The sequence below is a fragment of the Vidua macroura genome, chromosome 12 (genome assembly GCF_024509145.1).
Source record: "Vidua macroura isolate BioBank_ID:100142 chromosome 12, ASM2450914v1, whole genome shotgun sequence".
NCBI classification, from domain to species: domain Eukaryota; kingdom Metazoa; phylum Chordata; class Aves; order Passeriformes; family Viduidae; genus Vidua; species Vidua macroura.
In genome coordinates this window covers 7,285,734-7,303,937 of record NC_071582.1, presented here as the reverse complement: position 1 = coordinate 7,303,937, position 18,204 = coordinate 7,285,734, and the positions used below count along the sequence as shown (strand labels likewise).

The window sequence follows — 18,204 nt, the reverse complement described above, 5'->3', positions numbered from 1 at the left end:
GCTTATAAACTTAAGCCTATTTGTGTGTCTCTCTCTGTGTCGTGTTAGAATGTGTGTGTACATGGGTGTATTTTTTTATCTGCATACATCTATATAAACATAGCATATAGATATATGCAGCTTGAGGAGCTGCTGTGTTTTAATGTTTATGTATTATAGTCGAGTGGTATGATCAGGATTTTGCAATTGGGAGTTGTTCTTTTTGTTAACGAGGTTCAGTTACAGATCCACGTTACATTTGCTGTCATCACTTGTATATTATCTCCAGTTTCCATGCTCCCCAGAGCAATTACTTAGCTTTAAGACCCTAATTTTCATTACTAGATTAGTATGAGAGCTACAGAGTATGAGAAGTATAAGCTCAAAACTGGAACTTTTCACAGCCCTGCGCCAATAATTGTGTTTTCATAAGGAAAACATGTTCAGCCTCAGAGTAGCATTTCTGTTCAAAAAGAGTGAAAAGGATCATTAATCTTCTGCATAGTCAGCTGCATCACAGGATGCTGTCTTGTTTTGGTTGGACAAGGGCAGCTTTCCTATTCCAAATGAGTGCTGGGATTCACAAGATTTCAATGTAAAAAAAATTAAAAAAAAATTAAAAGCTTTGTATTTTTCAGGCAAGCTCCACTGCTTGTAACCTTACTCTATTGCTGATTAATCTAGGAAATGTCCTGTTTAATAAGCGAGGACAAGCACACAAACCTAACACTAGCCATTTGTACATCTTGTATTGGAAAAGTTTGTATAGATGGAAGACTGGCCCAGCAAGTTAGCTGCAAACCATTTAAACAACACAGAAATGTTGTATAGCCTGCCCATGCAGGCACAGTTGTTTTTAAAATGAATAAATAATTAGAAATGCACTCGGTGCCATGGGTATTGATTTAAGTGCATACATTATGGAGATAAGGCTGTCCTTTCTAGACAAGTGTTCCAATCACTGGGTTACAAACCCAGTTAAAGAATATCTTCAGTCTGGGATCTGGTGTTTGCTTCACATAGTAATGGGTATAATAAGATAGGCTCATATGTTTAGATAATTACTGCAAATAGTACATAAATGCATTTTTGCTGTAGGGCTCTGTGTATGCATATTGTGCAGGCTTGTAGAGGCTTGTAAACAGTGCTTATTTAATAACACTAGGATGGATGGGAAACAATTAACAGAAATAATAACTTTAGCTGATGACATTTCTGTTTTAAATATTAGAGGGCTTTTATCATATTCTGGGTATTTTTTCTTTTCATACACTCTCCCCCTCCATATTTACTACAAGAATACCCATTGACTGAAGAATTTTTTCACGTTGCAGTGATGATGGGGAGATGAAGAGATTATCATACCTCAAAAAATCTGTCTGTCTAGTGGAAAAATGGTAACAGTGATCCAGAAGTGTATATTCCAGGAATCTTGATCTACACTTAATGGTATTTAGCAGTGTCAGAGGAATAAAAACGAATAGGTAACAGTGAACCAAGACCAATATTAAAGTGCTTCTGATGGGCATATGCAAGGAGCAGTAGCCTCAATAGGAAGTCAAATTCCTAAACGCACATAATTTTTCTCTCTGCCACCTCATTCTGGATATCTTTAAGATTCTTTCTTTCCCACCTGGCAATGTTGCCATTTCTTGGTTTCAATGTTTATTTCTTTTTGCTTCCTATGCTTTGTGTTTCCAGCTTTGTCTTCCTGCTAAGTTGTCTGTTCTCCCACCCTTTCAGCTCCATCGACAAGAATTTTCTTCCTTCTCCCCGGAAGAAGGGAAATACATATATATCTATATTTCTGCTCAATCTCAGTCTTTTCTTGTTTATCAGTTTTTCCCTTTCTTTTTTCAGGTTGCTGAGCCAGATTCCTACCGGGCCTAAGTGAGCGTAACTTCCCTGGGGCTACGCTGACTTAGACCAGCTGAACTCTCACCTGAGGATTTCTTTTTCTTTCACTACTTTCAGCCTGTTGCCCCATGATCTGCAGTTCCCCTTTGCTCTACTACATCCAGAAATCTGATTAACTTCCTTTTCTCTTGCTTGTTATGCTGGATTTGTTCTTTTTCTTTTTACTTTTCACTGATCCGTGCATCTTCTCTTAGCTGGGTTCTACCATGTTGGAAGTTTGACAGCAGCAGCAAGAGATACCACTCCTCATAGCTGAAAAGGTTTTAGTTATTGTGCTGATGGTTTTACTCTGTTCTACAGTATTCAAGAGCTCTGCAGGCTCTCCTGTAACAACAAGAGGCAACAGGGAACACCCTCCTTGGATGTCATTAGGTTGTCATTGGAGCAATCAGTTCTGTGATTCCTGTGCTGTGTTCTTGTCTCAGAAATTAATCCATTGGAATGGTAATTTTTGCAAATTCAAAGAATTCCAATTTATTGCTTAGCAACATAAAGCAGGTGTAACAGTCTCAAGAAAATCTGCAGCAATGATTCTGTGATTTTGTGCTTTGTTGATGACTTTTGCATACAGCAAGTGTCTTGATTCATACAGGCAAACTGATGTATTTTACTGGAAACTGCGGTCTTCTGACTTCCCAGCCTTTAGGAAAAAACAAACACAAGCTGTCCAGTAGTAAGCACAGTTTAAATTTTCCCGTGAATTTGAAGAGGAGTTTTTTTGGTTTAAAACCAGTCCTACCTAACGAATATTTTATTTCAAGTGCTAAGGAAAAAAAAATACAGCAAAATACTTCAAAGTGGTTTTATTGCTTTATATTTTATTTTATATTTTTTCTGGATTGTTCCTTGTTTGAGTTGACTGTTTTAGAAAGTACTCCAAAATTTTCATTTCACTTTAACCTTTCTCACTGTGTTAAGTATATGCATTTGCTCAGGCAAAGAAATCCTACCAATTGTATGAAAGCTGCAAGAGAAAATGATATCATAGCTAAAGATTGAAAAGGCATTTGTTGTGTTTCACTAGAGACTTTGAGGCTGCACTCCCTTACAGGGCTTCCCAGAATTGTTCTTTCTATGTACACACCCCTCCAGGAAATAAATGTGGATCAAATCAGATCATATCAAGGCTCTGTAATGTGAAGAAACCTCTCTTAATAACCAAACTGTCACTTCCATGATATTTCATTTGTTGCCTGGGGCAGTTTCAGTTTGCATCTTGTCTGATGGATGGCTACTGTGAAAATGCACCCTGTTTTCTTCAAAAGGTAGCTGCCTGGATTAAAGTAAGAAATACAATTGCACCCACTGTGGCTGAGCTAAAGCATGAATTACACCTATTCCACTCCTCCTTCCACTCCAGATATGTTTATACACTTCTTATCCTAGAAGTGCTGGCACTGATATCATTGAGTGTGTTGTGATTTTATCACCATCACTGTTAGTAGCTGTTCATGTTGTGTGATACCTAAAACCATCTGTTATTTTGTAAAGAAAATAAGGTAATGATGACACATGCAAGCTGTAATGTTTAATTACTGTTTTCATCAGTCCTAGTGATAATTCAGCATGTCATTATCTTAATAGGCTCTAGTTAATATTTCTACTCAAACACCTCACAGAAAGCATCTCTCTATGAGGGTAATATCTTGCTGGCATTGTTTAACCCCCATATTCTGGTGATATAGTAATTAAAAAAACCTGCAGAGTCAAGCTTAAGTGAGAATTGATCTTATGTTATTACATACCATTTTTAATCTAATGACATCAAAATGTAAATAATCCTTTTTTGGGCACAAAGTTCACTTACAGATACTGTGAAACCCAGATGACAGTCCCTTTAGAAATATGTATTGGGAATAATGTGCATCCGTAGAAAAATCCTAAATGCAAATATGGTTGCATAAATACTTCCCTCACACCTACCATAAATGCATACCTTAGGTCAGGAAATCTTTTGACATTTTTAACAAATGTAGCATTTTTCATCAAACACTTTATTGGTAGAATAAGAATATTTAACATTTAAGACTAAGATATGGTAAGTACTTCAAAAAAGATACCACAGAGCAATGCCTGTGAGGCTACAGAGCTAATGGCTTGTGATGGTTGTAGGAACAGCAACTGGGAACAACTGAGCAGAAAAATCTGAATGTGTTTTCCGTATCAAAATATCTTCTGTCTCATAATTTCCATTTAAGATCAGGGAAAAGTTAGAAGAGTCAACCGTGGTCCTTCTGTTCTTCTAGACAATTAGAGTCTACGTTTCCCTTCAGCAGATGCTGATTCCAATGTTTTAGAAAAGGAAACAGCAACCTGTCCAGGAGGACAGTTAATTGAAGACAGAATTATAGACCCAAGTGTATTGCACAGAGCTTTTACTCAGGATGACATGCCAGTATTCAATTATATGCAATTAGAAATTTCTATTTCCCATTCTCAAAAATCAGCAGATTTTTATAAATTACTGAAATGAGAATAATGAACTCTGGAGTCTCTAAAGGACTGATTTCAGAGTTATACAATGCATGTAATAAATGTGATATGGAAGACAGAGGTAATTACATGCAGATACAGGAAAACTCCAGATAAGTTTCCCTTAGAGCACCAGGCACATACTGATATATGGCACTTGTGGTTTAGATAAGCTGTAATTGCTGAGCAGTGGCTCAGCAGTGGCATTTACATGGGATCAGTGGTGCTGAGCAGCTGCAGGATGTACAGAGCACAAAATGTCTTTGCTGATGTTTAGCAGGGAGGTCCCACAGCTGGGAATCCTGGTGCAGAGCTGTTAGTCTCACATGCCTTGGGCGGAAGGATGGACCACATGGAATCACATGAGGAACTGTTTCAATAGAGAATTATATTGACAGGTCTTACCTGCTGTTTCTTCAGTTCCTTAACTGGCTCTCCTCCATCAGCTTTTACCTCAGTGTACTCTAAATATTCAGAACATGACTAATACCTTCTGATCACTTCAGTGACCAACTTAAAGACAACCTTTCAGTGAAGAGCTGGAAATTCAGTCTGTCAAAAAGAGATTGAGTTTTACAGTTTTACACGTATGTATGTAATGGGGTTTATTTCACTTGGAAAAGTTAAACCCTGAGAAAGGAGATGTGTTATTCTTCCCTGGGCAGGGATAGCTAATGTGTCTGGCTGCAGGCTGTGAGCTGGCAGAGGAGGTTGCCTGTGTCCAGCCCCATTGTTTGCTGTGTGGAATTCTCAGTACTGTGGTAATGGACCCTTGAGCATAACTGCATTTTCAAAAACTTTTATGTCTTTTGGGAGTGGGGTACTTCTAGCATTTGTGCTTCTAATTCTCTGCTTCCTAACAATAATTCTCTGCTTCCTAACAATGTGCTGCTGCTGCCTTGGCAAACTACTGTATTGAATGCAAGTCCAAGCAGTGGGTTTACAGTGTTTTACAGCTTTCTTGTTTACCCTGCTGCAACCAGACAGAGAGCATGTTTTACTCTTCACTCATAACTGCAAACAAAATTAAAAAAAAAAAGTAGTCCTCACTATGAGATCTATTTAAATCAGGCTGTTCTGCTCTGTCCAAGTCAGACGTGCCCAATGAAAACACACCGAGTTCTGTGGTCAGTGTGCTCTCTGTTCCACATCCCTTTAGCACATGCACTGGGCTGTGTAATGCCCATCCAGTATCAGACACGTTTCACACACTAAAGTAAGGCCAAGGATGAGAGAATACCTGTCTGTGTAATAGTCTGAATGCCAAGCTTCAAACATAAGGTCAGCTGTTTCCTCAAAGACCATGAATTCCAGATCTGTATGTCATTGCCTGTCAGATTTCTGAAAGCTTCCAGCATCCAACAGCTCCAGGAGGGTAACAGAAGTGGTTGAGTTTTCTGGATTTCCACAGCCATGTGCTTTATCTTTCTTTCTAGTAAATATGTTTGAAGTATCTGTTGATAGCTATAAATTTTTGCTAAATTTCATGCAGTTGGGTGTTTAGTGTTTACGAGAGATGCTGTACGCTGTTTATCTTTGTCTGCAGCCATTTTTTGTCCATTGCTTCTGCAGTGGCCATTAGTTTAATCCCAAGGCTGGCTGGGAAACCCACTGTGTGAGTTGTTCCATGGTGTGAGCTGTAGTTTTTGACATGATAGTGAGTGCAACTTGATCCTGTTTATCCTGGTGACTGAACAGGCCACCCCCATTTTCTGCTTGGCGGTTCTTGTTGCCTGTCCCATTTGCCATCAGTATCTTGAGACTGATTATTTGATAACAGCTGTCTTCTAATACCAGAGATGTGTGTTTCTGTGTGAAAGTATTTGTCAGTCTTTCTTCAGCTTTCTCAGCTCTTTGCATTTTATTACTGTCTTTTTTTAACCTATGAAATTTGTATTAAGCCTTTGCTGAAACCCTGCCAGACTTCACTATTTGAGACTAACTCCTGAAGATATTTAAAATACATTTTCCTGTAGAAAGAATAAGCTTTTGCAGGCTAGCAGAGATCAGTAGACAACGTAGTATGGAATAAAATATGACTTAATTCCCATTTACTAGTTTTCAATTGTTTTCTCAAGGATGTCTGTTCTTTGTGGTAATCCCTTATATTTGCTATTGTTTCATTTCCTGCTAGTTTCCCTCTTACAGCCTTTTTCACTTTAATTTCTGTGCTTTCCAGCAGGATGATATCACACAGGTAAACTGTTGTTTATAAACACCCCCAAACATGTGTATTTCCATGTCCATGCTGCTGCTCGTTGTCAAGTGTTGGTCACAGTTCGTTGCCATGGTTTGTATTGCTGGATCTTGAAAGGGATGCAGATAACTCTGCTGTTCAACTGAGCTGCATCCAAGCAATAGATCTTTTCCTCCTGGAACCACAGCCCCTTCTGCCCTGTGTAAAACCTCTCCCTTCTGTCATGTCCCACAAAGTGTGTGCTGATGGTTCACCTGCTGTGAAAGTGCCCTGTGTTTAATTGCCCTGTTCTGACAGTGGTAAAGGTATCACTCCCAGTATGAGGCTGAATGGATCCAGCTCCAGGGAACTCCAGGACTAAGGGAACAGAGCTACAAGTTCTCTGGTGCAAACCAAAGCTTGGGGTCCATGGCAGTATGGAAATAGTCTGGGAGAAGGTCAAGGAAATTGTAAATTAAAATTGTTTTGTTTCCAGACTGTAAAAATGACCGAAATTATCAACTCTCTTAGGAAAATGAGGGCAGTCCTGAGTTTGGTGGAGTCAAATAGTGTACAAAATGTGACCCACCATACTCAGATATTTGTCTTCATTATGATAAATGTTTACAATTTTAGGTAATTATATTGAAGTTTGTCTTGATTCCTGTTTTCCTAAAAGATTCTTCCATGTATTTGTGATGGTAACACACCGATGATAGCTTATGATTGCTTAGGGCAGAAGTTGGGAGTTTAATGGTTGGTATTAATATTGTGTTACACTTTGGGAACTGGCTGTTCAAAGATAGATGAGTTTAGACTAAATGACTGCAAGAAGGTTTTGTTTTTTTTCTGTAAGCCAAATAGAGAAATGTCTGATAGTACCTGGGATAACAGCATCCCACCTCACATGGAGGACAAAAGAGCATCAGACATTTCACATAACAAAGAATAAATCAAACTGATGCCATGTCTTTTTTTCTGTGCTGTACCATGAGTAGAACACAATGGCTGAAAATCTTTGGTTGGCTGTAGGATGTAAGGAAATAACTCATTCTGCAGAGGAGGTTCTTTATTAATAATTACGTGTGGAAATATCTCTGGAGAGCTGATCAGTGAGCAGCTAATACTTCATTTTCACAAACAGTTGATACTGGTCCTCCTGACCCTCTGCTGTGCTGTATTATTACAGCTCTGACCTTTGAAACAACATACATGGAGGGAGTTTAATAGAACTGAGATGTAACTCAAGCTTTAAAACACAAAAGACCAGTATCATTTCTGTGGTAATGTAAATTCAGCAGAACTACACCAAGTTAAATTTCAAAAAGTGATAAATATAGAACTGTGATATTAAAAATGAAGGTAATTTACTTTGCTGGATCTCCTAAACATAAACATTTTCCCTTTTATTTTACTGCTTCCTGAATGTTTATCATGGATTTAAACAAACAATAATGTAATGAGCCTACAGTACAAAAACATAGGTTGTCTTGTTCCAGTCTAAAAAAGAAATGTGCCTTCAGCAAAGTTTCTTAGCAGGCTTGTTTTATAAGGCAGGAGCTAAAGATCAAGTATATATATCATCTACTGATCCAAGAAAAGTTATATGAGAGCAGAATCTTGCCTGGAAAAGAAAAAAATCTGTGGTTTTGGATTTGGATTGGTCCATGGGGACCAAATAGAATCAGGTGTGGGTTGTGGTATCTTCAGGATGGTCCATATTTGATCTTGTATTAGTTCAGGCCTTTCCCAGAACACTTTTGAGTGTTCCTGATATCAGTGGTATTGGAATGACTTCTTTAAATCCCTGCTCTGCTGGAAGCTGATGAGGTTTTTGTCACAAATGTCAATGTGGTTCTCATTATTATTACTTTTTATTGTGCAGTGTAGTTATTTTCTTTCGGATTTTGAGATGTGTATATGGAATCAATGTTTTTCTTACTTTCATACCAATGTTTATAACCTTTATACCACATTTAAGTGTGCAGTGTCTGTATCACCAAATCACAAACAGCTATTAAGAATATTTCATTTTACAAGAATAATAAAGAATAGCTATAAACGGCCCCTTCATTGGAAGTGAAAAATGGGTGGATATTTCCAGCTGTTTTATTCAAAATATAATGTCTAGATAGTAGCCTGTTTCTAGGTAGTTTTATTTGGGGTTGTTTTGGGGGTTGGTGTTGGGTTTTTTTTCTCTGTGAGTGCAAGGCAGTTCAGATTGGAAACAAAAACATGAAAATATTTATTTTAGTAGTTATATCTATTTTCCTTTAGTTATTAAAATAGGAATGATTATGGGGGGCTACAGTAAAACAATATACAATGCAGAAATATTTCTTGAAAAGCCATTAAATTGTAAATGTCTGTGTCCTGTATCCTAAGGCTGACTGACTTGGAGGCCCATGGCCTCTCTGTCTTTAGTAAAACCTTGTGCTGTATTTTGGCAATCTGACTCACCCTCCTCACTGATCACAAGTATTCTTATGCTCCCAGAAGTGCTTTCTTCATTTCAGCTTGGGTATTAATGAATTTGGTATTGATCAGGGTCGCTAATATTGACCTTTTATTAAAATTGTTAATATTGGTGATGATGATTCTACCATCTGAAGGAACTTTACCTGTTCATTTTCAGTTTCTGCCACAGAGGCCGCATTCTGCCAATCCTGACTGCATGACTCCACATGGAACTGTCCTGCACCAAACCCTGGATTTTGATGAGTTCATCCCACCAATCCCCCCCCCTCCCTACTACCCCCCGGAATACACCTGCACGCCCGTGGGGGAGGCACAGAGGTGATTCTCTTTCCCTGCTGTGGCACTCACACTTGGTTCTGAGCTGTGGGCTAGGGAGCTCTTTCAAAGAATACAAAACCAGATCATGTCCTTCACTTACATTAGGCTCTTCTTTTCCAGAGAGATTACATGGTTTTTTGCAAGCTTTTTAGGCTACATCTGGAAATATTTGTGTTAAAGCACTGCTGCAATAGAGAAATGATTGAACTTAACTAAGACAAGGATAAGTGTCTGAGCTTTGAGCAAAGTTCCCTTTGTAAGTGATCCTTTCACAGTTAACGTTATACATTTGAATTTGAGTATAAGATTTAATTTTTAAAGGAAATTATTGCAATTAATGTGTATTAATTTGGACTAGTGGAGGACGTTAATGATGGCAAAACAGGCTGGTATAGATGACTGGCATCCTAAATAAAAAACAGTTGTTAAAGCTACCCTGTGAACCAGGGCTTCATTTTGGATGTCTAATAAATTTCTTGAATGTAATTCTTTGTAGTGTATTGGCTTTGAATTCAGAGAAGTCTTTACATCACTGTGTTATAGGTAATAAATCAGTGCCATTTCTTAACTGTTTACTTGTTTATGTTTTTATGTAGAAATCTCCATTTGGACTTCCCTCATTCCCCATTTGGTGCTTTATATGAAGTAACCATTAATAGCCCAGGAATGCTGTATCCAAGTGAGCTGCCCCCTCCTTATGAGGCAGTGATTGGAGAGATGCCTGCCAGCCAGGTGAGGAAAACCAAAGGAAATTCTTTATGTGGTCTTGAAATTTTCGTGGTGCAAAATAATTTTAGATAACCTTTAAAGAACAATCATTCGAAAATACTTTTATTGTTTAAAAACATTTTCCAGACCATTTTCTTTATAAGGGTTTAGCTAACAAATTTTACTTCCTGTGCAACAGCAGTGAGTAGTTATCTATTGCTTAACATTCTACTTGTTACAGTTTTTAGTAAGCAGCTTCTGCTGTTATGTGGCACGAAACTGCTACTCCTGAGAGTGCAGAACACTTTACCCTGGACTTACAGAAAGGATCCAGTGTGCTTGAGACAAATATTTACATTACACTTTTTGCTTTATTCTGTACTGTACAGTATTTACTGAGCTGAAACTGGAATTATTATGTGTCTGCATGTACAGCCAGAGCTTATTCCAGCATTTCCTTGAAGGGATTTGTGGTAATTAAATCAGCTGTCACAAAGGGAAAATACTTACAGTTGCTGTTAGAAGCTCTTATTTCTTTCAGGCTCCAGTAAAAACTCATGGAGTCAAACGTTCTAGGTATTCTTTATCAGTTGTTAATAGCACACTGAGGAAATACCTGTGTTCAGGTTGCCAAATTGCACCCACATTACAGAGGGGACTACTTTGCCTTTCCCCAGAATAAAACATTGAAATATTTCCTAGTGATTTATTTCCATGTTGAGGGAAACCAGAATTGAAACCACAAACCTAAAGAAATGATACAAATTTTCACTATTATACACAAGATTATTAAGATAATTAATAAGACAAGTGTCTGAGAAAAAAACAACATTGAAATGCAAAACCTCACACAAAAATGTAATTAAATCTCCCCAGGATATGCCTGTCTTTGTAGCTCCTGTGACTGACACAGCAGCTTCTGACAGATCTTCTGATCCTTGCCTTGTACTATATCCTCCACCCAATACAACAAACTGGCCAAACATTGCATTACTTTTGATTTGTTTGGCTATAATAAAATGAATCTGTATTAACTGCTTGTGAGTGAAGTTCCTTGCTGAACAGCAAAATTGGAGTTTTCAAGACCATCTCCTTCTAGAATATTTTTTATCCAAGTTCCATCCTTTTTCCTTGGCAGTAATTCAGATGAACCTGCAGGCCTTGGAGAAGTCAATATTCAGTGATAAAAACATGGACAGAAGTGATATGAATCATGCATGGTTTGGGGGGAAAGAGAAGGCTCCTATCTGTGATAAGAATTCATATGTGGTACTAAGTAAGGATTAGTTAAGTGTCTATTTTTAGTCAAGCACAAAATAATTTTGAGCACTCTGGTGACTGGTACCACTCTTGGTGTGAGTATCAACATGCAGCAGCACAATAGCACCAGCATGTAACAAAAATACCATTTAACAAGATGTGACTTAAAGCTGCAAAGTCATGCTCTTGCAAGAAGAGCTTGGCATTAATAAGTAGATGTATTCACTGCTAATTTTTGGCATCTGGAGTCAGTTTCAGCACTTTGCCTGTTCACCTCTGGCCACCTGAGCTCCAGAGGTGTTTGTTCTAATCACCAGTGAAGATGAGTGGTGACTTCATTGCTAATAGTGATAATTATATAGTTTCTTACCAGGAGTGAGTTTGTAAGAACTTGGTAGTTGCTGTTCAGAGAGCTTGTGACAGGCTCTATGTCTCAGCACTGAAGCTCACTGGCAGCAATAACCAAAGCCTACAGTGACAGCCACAGATTTTTCTTGACAACAAAAGTCTTCATGTATTTTTTGCAATTAGTGTCCCAGCTGAGCTGTCTAAGACAGTTTTAGGTCTACAAGAAGAACAAAATGGAGACCTGAGTCCTTACATGCTGCAAATGCTCCCATAGAGCACAGTACAGTAGGAACTGCAATAATGCGATTTATAAATCCCTCAAAGGCAGGCTTGGCAATGGAAATCATGTCAGGGATTTAGCTACAAAAGTGCTTCTGGGAACCATTATGTAATAATGTCATAATTGTAAAACCTTTTACTGTGCATCAAGCAATAGGTTTTATTTGTTTTTAAATGGATTGAGGTCCATAGAATTTTATTAAATTGTACCAAATTAGACTCGGTATTTCATGCATTTTATGGGCAACAAATGTCAGTGCTAATTTAAGTGGTTGCATCCATGTAAACATTGCTGTTGTCATCTGTACTGATTAGGAATTCCCATTTCATGACTATAAAAAAAGTGGTTTTCAGTGTTTTCCATGCAAAGTATTGACTGGGATATAGAAAAGACAAGAACAAACAGATCAGGATTCTGGGTTAACTAAATCAATGACGGTGTTTTATAAGGTTTTCTAACCTGTAGGCTCTGTGGACTTGTTAAAAGCACAGGTTTTCTTCCTTTTTTCTATTGATGGCTTAGTGACTGTCTGAGGATGTGGAATTCAATAAGGTTTTGTTACCCTTGGCTGTGCAGCAGCCTGCATGAAACCATGTGCTGTTCCTGTGTGAACCAAAACTCTGACCTGGCTTCAAAATTGTCAGTGTTACCTGCTGCAATTAAAACCCTGCTTCTCCTTCCCCCAAGCAAGAGGGTTAATAAATTCCAGATGCATATAAAATACATTCAGCAATTATTCAGATACAATGTAGAGTGTCAATAAATGTTTCAGCACAAATTTTCCACACATGTTTTCCAGTCAGTGATTAAGAAATTAAGTCAGTGATTATGAAAGCGCCTAGATTAAGAATTTATGAAAGCCCCTATAATCCCTAGATTTTTAGAAAGAAACAAACACCTTTAAAACATTATACTGTTTCTTTGAAAAGGTAGTCAGTCTGAGCTTTCTACAGCAACTAAGAGCATTTGTGAACATTTCTTATTCTTCTAATTAGTTCCCAGAACTTCCAGTTAGATCCCAGGAACAATCTGTGACTTCAAGTGACACCACATTTTACTTTTGACCATGGATGTGATACTCTGCTACAGTCAAGAAAGATCTGTTTAGAAAGTTCCAAGGGAATTGTTTAAAAATACGAGCTATTTCATTTTTGCTTCCCAGTCCTCTATCCATCTCTTGCTGAGTTAAAGTATTTCTGCTGCTGTTCTTTCCTTGGAGTTGTATTTGCTAAACCTTCAAATAATTTTTAAAAACAAAATTTGTATCAAAAGAAGTTTTCTGGTCTCTGGATCATAGTGATAGATAGATAAAAATAAAACAGTGAGCACAGTAAGTTATGCACACATATATGTGCTTTAATCTACACTGGCATGTGAAATGGTAGCTCTTGCCCTAATAGCTTCAGACTAATTGTGTCACATCCCATTTTTTTATGCCAGACACAGATTAAGTGCTTGACACAAAGGTTTGCACAGAGGTAACTGATGCTGATTTCTAGTCTGTCACCAACCATAATAAGCTCTACTAGTTAATTGTGGCCCTACAGACAGAAATAGATAGGATATTTTCTGCTCAAGATGGTATCAGTTTCATTCCTTTCAACCTTTTTTGTATTTTTTCTCATTTTTTGTTACCAGCTATTTATTGGAATATTTTTTTTTTGATAATCACATTCCTGAAGAACTGCTAAAAATCTATCAATATTGGCAACAAGGTCCAATCCAAAGTCTAATCAAAAGTAGAAAGAAAATTTCCTAAATTTCAGGTATTTATAGATCCAGTCTTTCCAGCAGGAATGATTCTATATTTTGTTCACATGATTCTCAAAAGTGAAGGGAAGTTACCCTCTTAGATCCACCCCTTCAGGAAAAAGGTGAGTGGTAATACTATCTCCATTCAGCAATCTCCACCAGGCTGGAGAGCACCTGGCTGGCAAGGATGTTCTAGGGCTTCAAAACACATTAACATTTAACATCCTCACAAATAACTAAAGGAAAATACTGCTCTTGTGCTTGTTTTTGTGGTTTCTGGTTTTCTCTCTCCTATTTTAGGGTGATATGATGTGGTGAACAAAAAAACTAGCACAATATGAGAAACACAGACTGTAGAGAGATTGCTTTTACTAAACTCAGATATTAAGTTTAGTAGTGTGAGCCTGCAGCCCCAAGTGCCTGTGAATTCAAGATGAATTTACCTTGTAGATTCTGGAAAAATGTAAAATTTCATTGAGAATTGCCTTTGCCCTGTATTTGCTTCTGACCCAAAGATGTAAAATACTTTAAATAGCTTTCAGTCTGAATAACAGCTCATATGAAAGTGACTCAGCATTGTCAGGTGTGTCCTTCAGATCCTGAGTGCTACACTTTGTTTGGTGAGTTTCAGGTTAATGAGCTCTTTCATTCCAAATGTTCATTTAGGTCACTGGTGCTGCTCAGCAAGTGTCTGAATCGAGCCTGGGGGAGAGGAACACGACCCCGGACTTCAGCACACAAGGTGATCATGGCTTTGCATTTGTCTCCTTAGAGATGGAAGTGGGAGTTTTGAGCAGACTTTCTCTTCTGCTTTTCCTAATGGTGAAAGAATTATTTGCTTTTAGATTATTCATGGCAAGAAGGACCTTTTCACAGTCAGAGGCTGGGGCTGGAAGTGCAGAGGAGAGTTTTGCTGGACAAAGCAAGCTCTAGTTAAGTCCTTTGAGGTGGATCTGGCGACTGTCATTTCTCTTTGAAGAGTCCTGCACATTCCTTGCAGCTTGTGTCTCATTGTCAGCAACCATGGGTGGCTTCCTGACCCTCACACGTCTTCTCCAAAGAGTAGTTTCCTCCATGGCTTCCAGGAGCCTGAATAGGAAGCTTGCTGCCTGAAGCAAAGATGTTGGGGATGCAAGTAGATGAGAAGCAGTACAGGGCTTGTTTATTTAAAGTTGAAAAGTCAGTATCAAGAACAGCACAAAAATGTCTTTGCTGAAGGACACTAGAAAGAAGTAAATTACTTCAGTGGTTTTTGCTTTGGCATGCTTCATCTTAGTGCTTTTGAGTTCTTATTGATAAAAGAACTTGCAGATTGCTCAATTTAAGTCAGCCTGCAGAACATGGGGAGGGAGATGATTGGGAGGGCGAGCAAGAAGTTTTTATTTTTCTCTGCATCTCTTTGTTTTGCAGTTTCTGTTGAGAGCACCTCTTTGATGGTCTCTGAGGCTGTTGATATTCCAGACCGTAGCTACTCCTCTGAAGATCTTTGTTCGCTGGAAGTTCAAGGATCTCTCCAATCTGCAGATCTTTCTCCCTACTGCATAACCCCCAAGGGGGCTGCAGACCACAGCTGCAGTGCCCTGGATTGCCACACTCACTGCAGGTTTCACAGAACTCGCTCAGAGGGCTTTCCTGATGAGGGTGACAGTTCCCACAGCCGAGCCTCTACAGACAGGTCTCAAGGACAGGAAAAGAACTGTGCCCACGGCAGGTCCTTGGACTGTTCCTCAGGGAATTACAACCCCTCAGAACGAGAACTGCAGAGTTATGCTCAAGAGAGCAGTGCCACACCACCTTTGAAGCAGAAGAAAACCTGCTGTGTGGACTTTCACCAGCCTCCTGCCACTTTCCAGACCTCTCCCTGTTTTGGGCCTGCAAATACTTCACCACGTGCAAGTGGCCCCGAGGCTGCTGTCCAGCAGCAGCACCTCCCAAAGCACCCAGCCTCAAACATCGTCCGCTCCAGCAGTGCCCCTGTGTCCTGCTCGTCTGCCACTGAAGGTAGGTGTGGGACCACAGGGCAGCAAACCTGGAGCAAAGTACTAGGATTGATTTGTGGAGCAGTTGGTGCTGCTGGGAATTATATGCAGCATTCCAAAGAGGGTTTCTTAGGTGTTTCTTAGGCTTTACCTCCATGCATATTTTGTAAATTTGAAAATTTTTAAGAATGGAAATGGAAAAATTGACAGAGTAAAATTAATTTTACCTTTTCTAAATTTCACCATTCTTTCTGCACTGCTCAGAAGACCATGTGTTGAGTAGCTTTTCCCACTTCTCTATTACTGCTCTACTGAGAGGCTACACTAAGAAGTGCAATGGGGTTTATTTAGGAAACTATTACTGGAGCTGTCATGCTTGTTGTACAGCAGGATGTGTTTCTTCAAGGTGACACTGACATTGGCAGTATTGGGGCATGTCAGAGGCAGTCACTGTGACTAGTGGCAACTTGAGGTGTGTGGTGATATGTTTTGAAGGACAAAGAAATGAACATGAGGCACATGACAAGATGATAAAGGAAAAGGAAGGCTTTTGGCTGTCGTGGATGTGTCTTCTGCTGTGAATCTCCTTTTAGAAAAGTAAGGAAGAGAAGAGGAGACGTTAGCTGAACAGTGTAGCTTCATAAAAATATGCTTGTTAGTGAAAAAGAAAGGGTTGACTTAGTAGAGGATAATAGCAGGAATGTAGAACTGTCTACTATTTGAAAGGGATCTAAGCTGTTTAGAGAGATTCAGAAGGGTAACCTGGAGAAGTGGCTTGAAAGTAAAGATTTAAAGCTTTTTAAGATGTCATGGCTTGTGCTGCTACAAGATCTGTTCACCAGGCTTTCTAAGGGATCTAGAGGAAGAATCATGTGACTAACTCAGAGCAAAAGGAGACAAAATATTGAAATAACTGGTTTCATTTAGGATGATGTTTTGATTCTATTGCACTTCTTGCATCTTTATAATTTCAGAGACTTCATGCTTAGCTCAATAATTGAATGTCTTTTACCTTTAGAAATATAGCCTCTGCATTTGAGCCAGGAAGAGTGAATCTTTAATCTAGAAGTCTGCATTTATTTTATGACATTTACTCTGCTAGGACATATGTTCAATGAAGCTGCCAGTAAGCAGACAGTAAGTAGGAATTTCTGAATCCTTTCTGCTGTGTGAAAGTCAAGAGGAACAACCCTTTCTCTTCTGGGTCAGGCTCTGCAACTTCCCAGAGCTGTGCTCCATATGCTTGTTGAGAAGCGTTTGCCGTGGGCAGCCCTGCCTTCTTTTTTTCTTGTGTCCTAAATACATTCATCATCTCTTCTGGAAAAGTGGCATGGAGGGACACGAGTTGGACATTACTGAGATGTAACTGGGCTTAGCAGAGACTGGAGTAAAGAGGGAGAGAAAGTTCTAGAGATACTGACACACAGGGGAGGAGGAGCAAGAGCAGTGACTCAGAGGGGCTGGATCCTGACCTACTTTGCTGTCTGCAGGAGACACTTCCTAATGAAACCCTTAAGGGAAGGATTGACTTGAGTCTCTAGTTAAGCCTAGATGTATTTCTTCATACATATGTTTGGCAAACTGGTTTGCAATATTTTGCTCTATGAAGGTTACATTGCATCCCCTTCCTCTACTTTTTATTGAACCTGATTTGAAAATCATACATAGTTTAGAAGGAGCCCAATTCTAGTAACACATTCTGGCTGTTTGTAGCAGCCCTGAAGCGTATTTTTCCTAAACTGTGACAAACAGCTGAAGTTTTTTACAGTCTTCGTAAGTTTCAAGAGGCATTTGATCTGGATTTTTCATGACTGACGATTGATAGTTGATATTTACTGCAGAATTTTCAAATATACCTACAGGATTGAATAATAGGCAAAGATAAAGGGAACCAACTGAGCTCCCTCAACCAACAAACAAGAAGTGCTTTGGGTTTTTTTCAGTAACATACACGTACTTTTCAAAATTTGTCTTGGAGTAGAAGAACTGATCAAGTGGACTTGACTTTATGAAAGACAGAGCTGTAACTACACATGTATTAATACTACACATTGTTAATAACTGTGGATTTTGGAGAACTGAGGCTGGAGGAGCTTTAGCTATGTTCTCAAAAATAAAAATACAGTGATCAGATTGTAGCTGGGGCTTGGGTTTTTCTGAAGACACTGCCTTTCTACTATAAGAAAAGATTTATCTTTTGCGTCACCTCCAAGCCAATGTGAAGAGGTTTAGAAGCACAACCTTGACATTTACTGTGTAGATTTTTGTGAAATGGATTTTGAATTGCACTGTGATTGCACTGCCCAGAGTTTGGAACAGGAGTTGTTCCAACAGAGTTTATGGTTGTGCATATGTGCAACAGGACAGTGACACAACAGCAATGAGATCTAATGAAACCAGTCTTTTAGGCCAATAAAATACAATTCATTTGCTGCAAGCACATCTTGACCTGATAGGGTCTATATGGTATAGTCAAATAATTCTCCCATTAAACCTTTTTAAATAAACTTGTTTTTTTTTTTTAAATACCTGTCATT

The 18,204-nt window shown here is 38.8% G+C and overlaps 1 protein-coding gene across 4 annotated transcripts in view; it reads left to right on the top strand.

Annotated features, from left to right (window-relative positions):
• Nucleotides 1–18,204, top strand: part of ENTREP2 (endosomal transmembrane epsin interactor 2) — an 87,841-nt gene that overhangs the window by 66,196 nt on the left and 3,441 nt on the right. For 2 of the 4 annotated variants that reach the window (XM_053988264.1, XM_053988262.1), the window contains exons 6-10: nt 6,548–6,565; nt 9,180–9,340; nt 9,937–10,072; nt 14,355–14,430; nt 15,099–15,689. In XM_053988264.1, the coding sequence (XP_053844239.1) occupies nt 6,548–6,565; nt 9,180–9,340; nt 9,937–10,072; nt 14,355–14,430; nt 15,099–15,689 (982 nt within the window). The remainder of the gene's footprint in view (nt 1–6,547; nt 6,566–9,179; nt 9,341–9,936; nt 10,073–14,354; nt 14,431–15,098; nt 15,690–18,204) is intronic. The other 2 variants (XM_053988263.1, XM_053988265.1) reach the window with 1 other exon arrangement.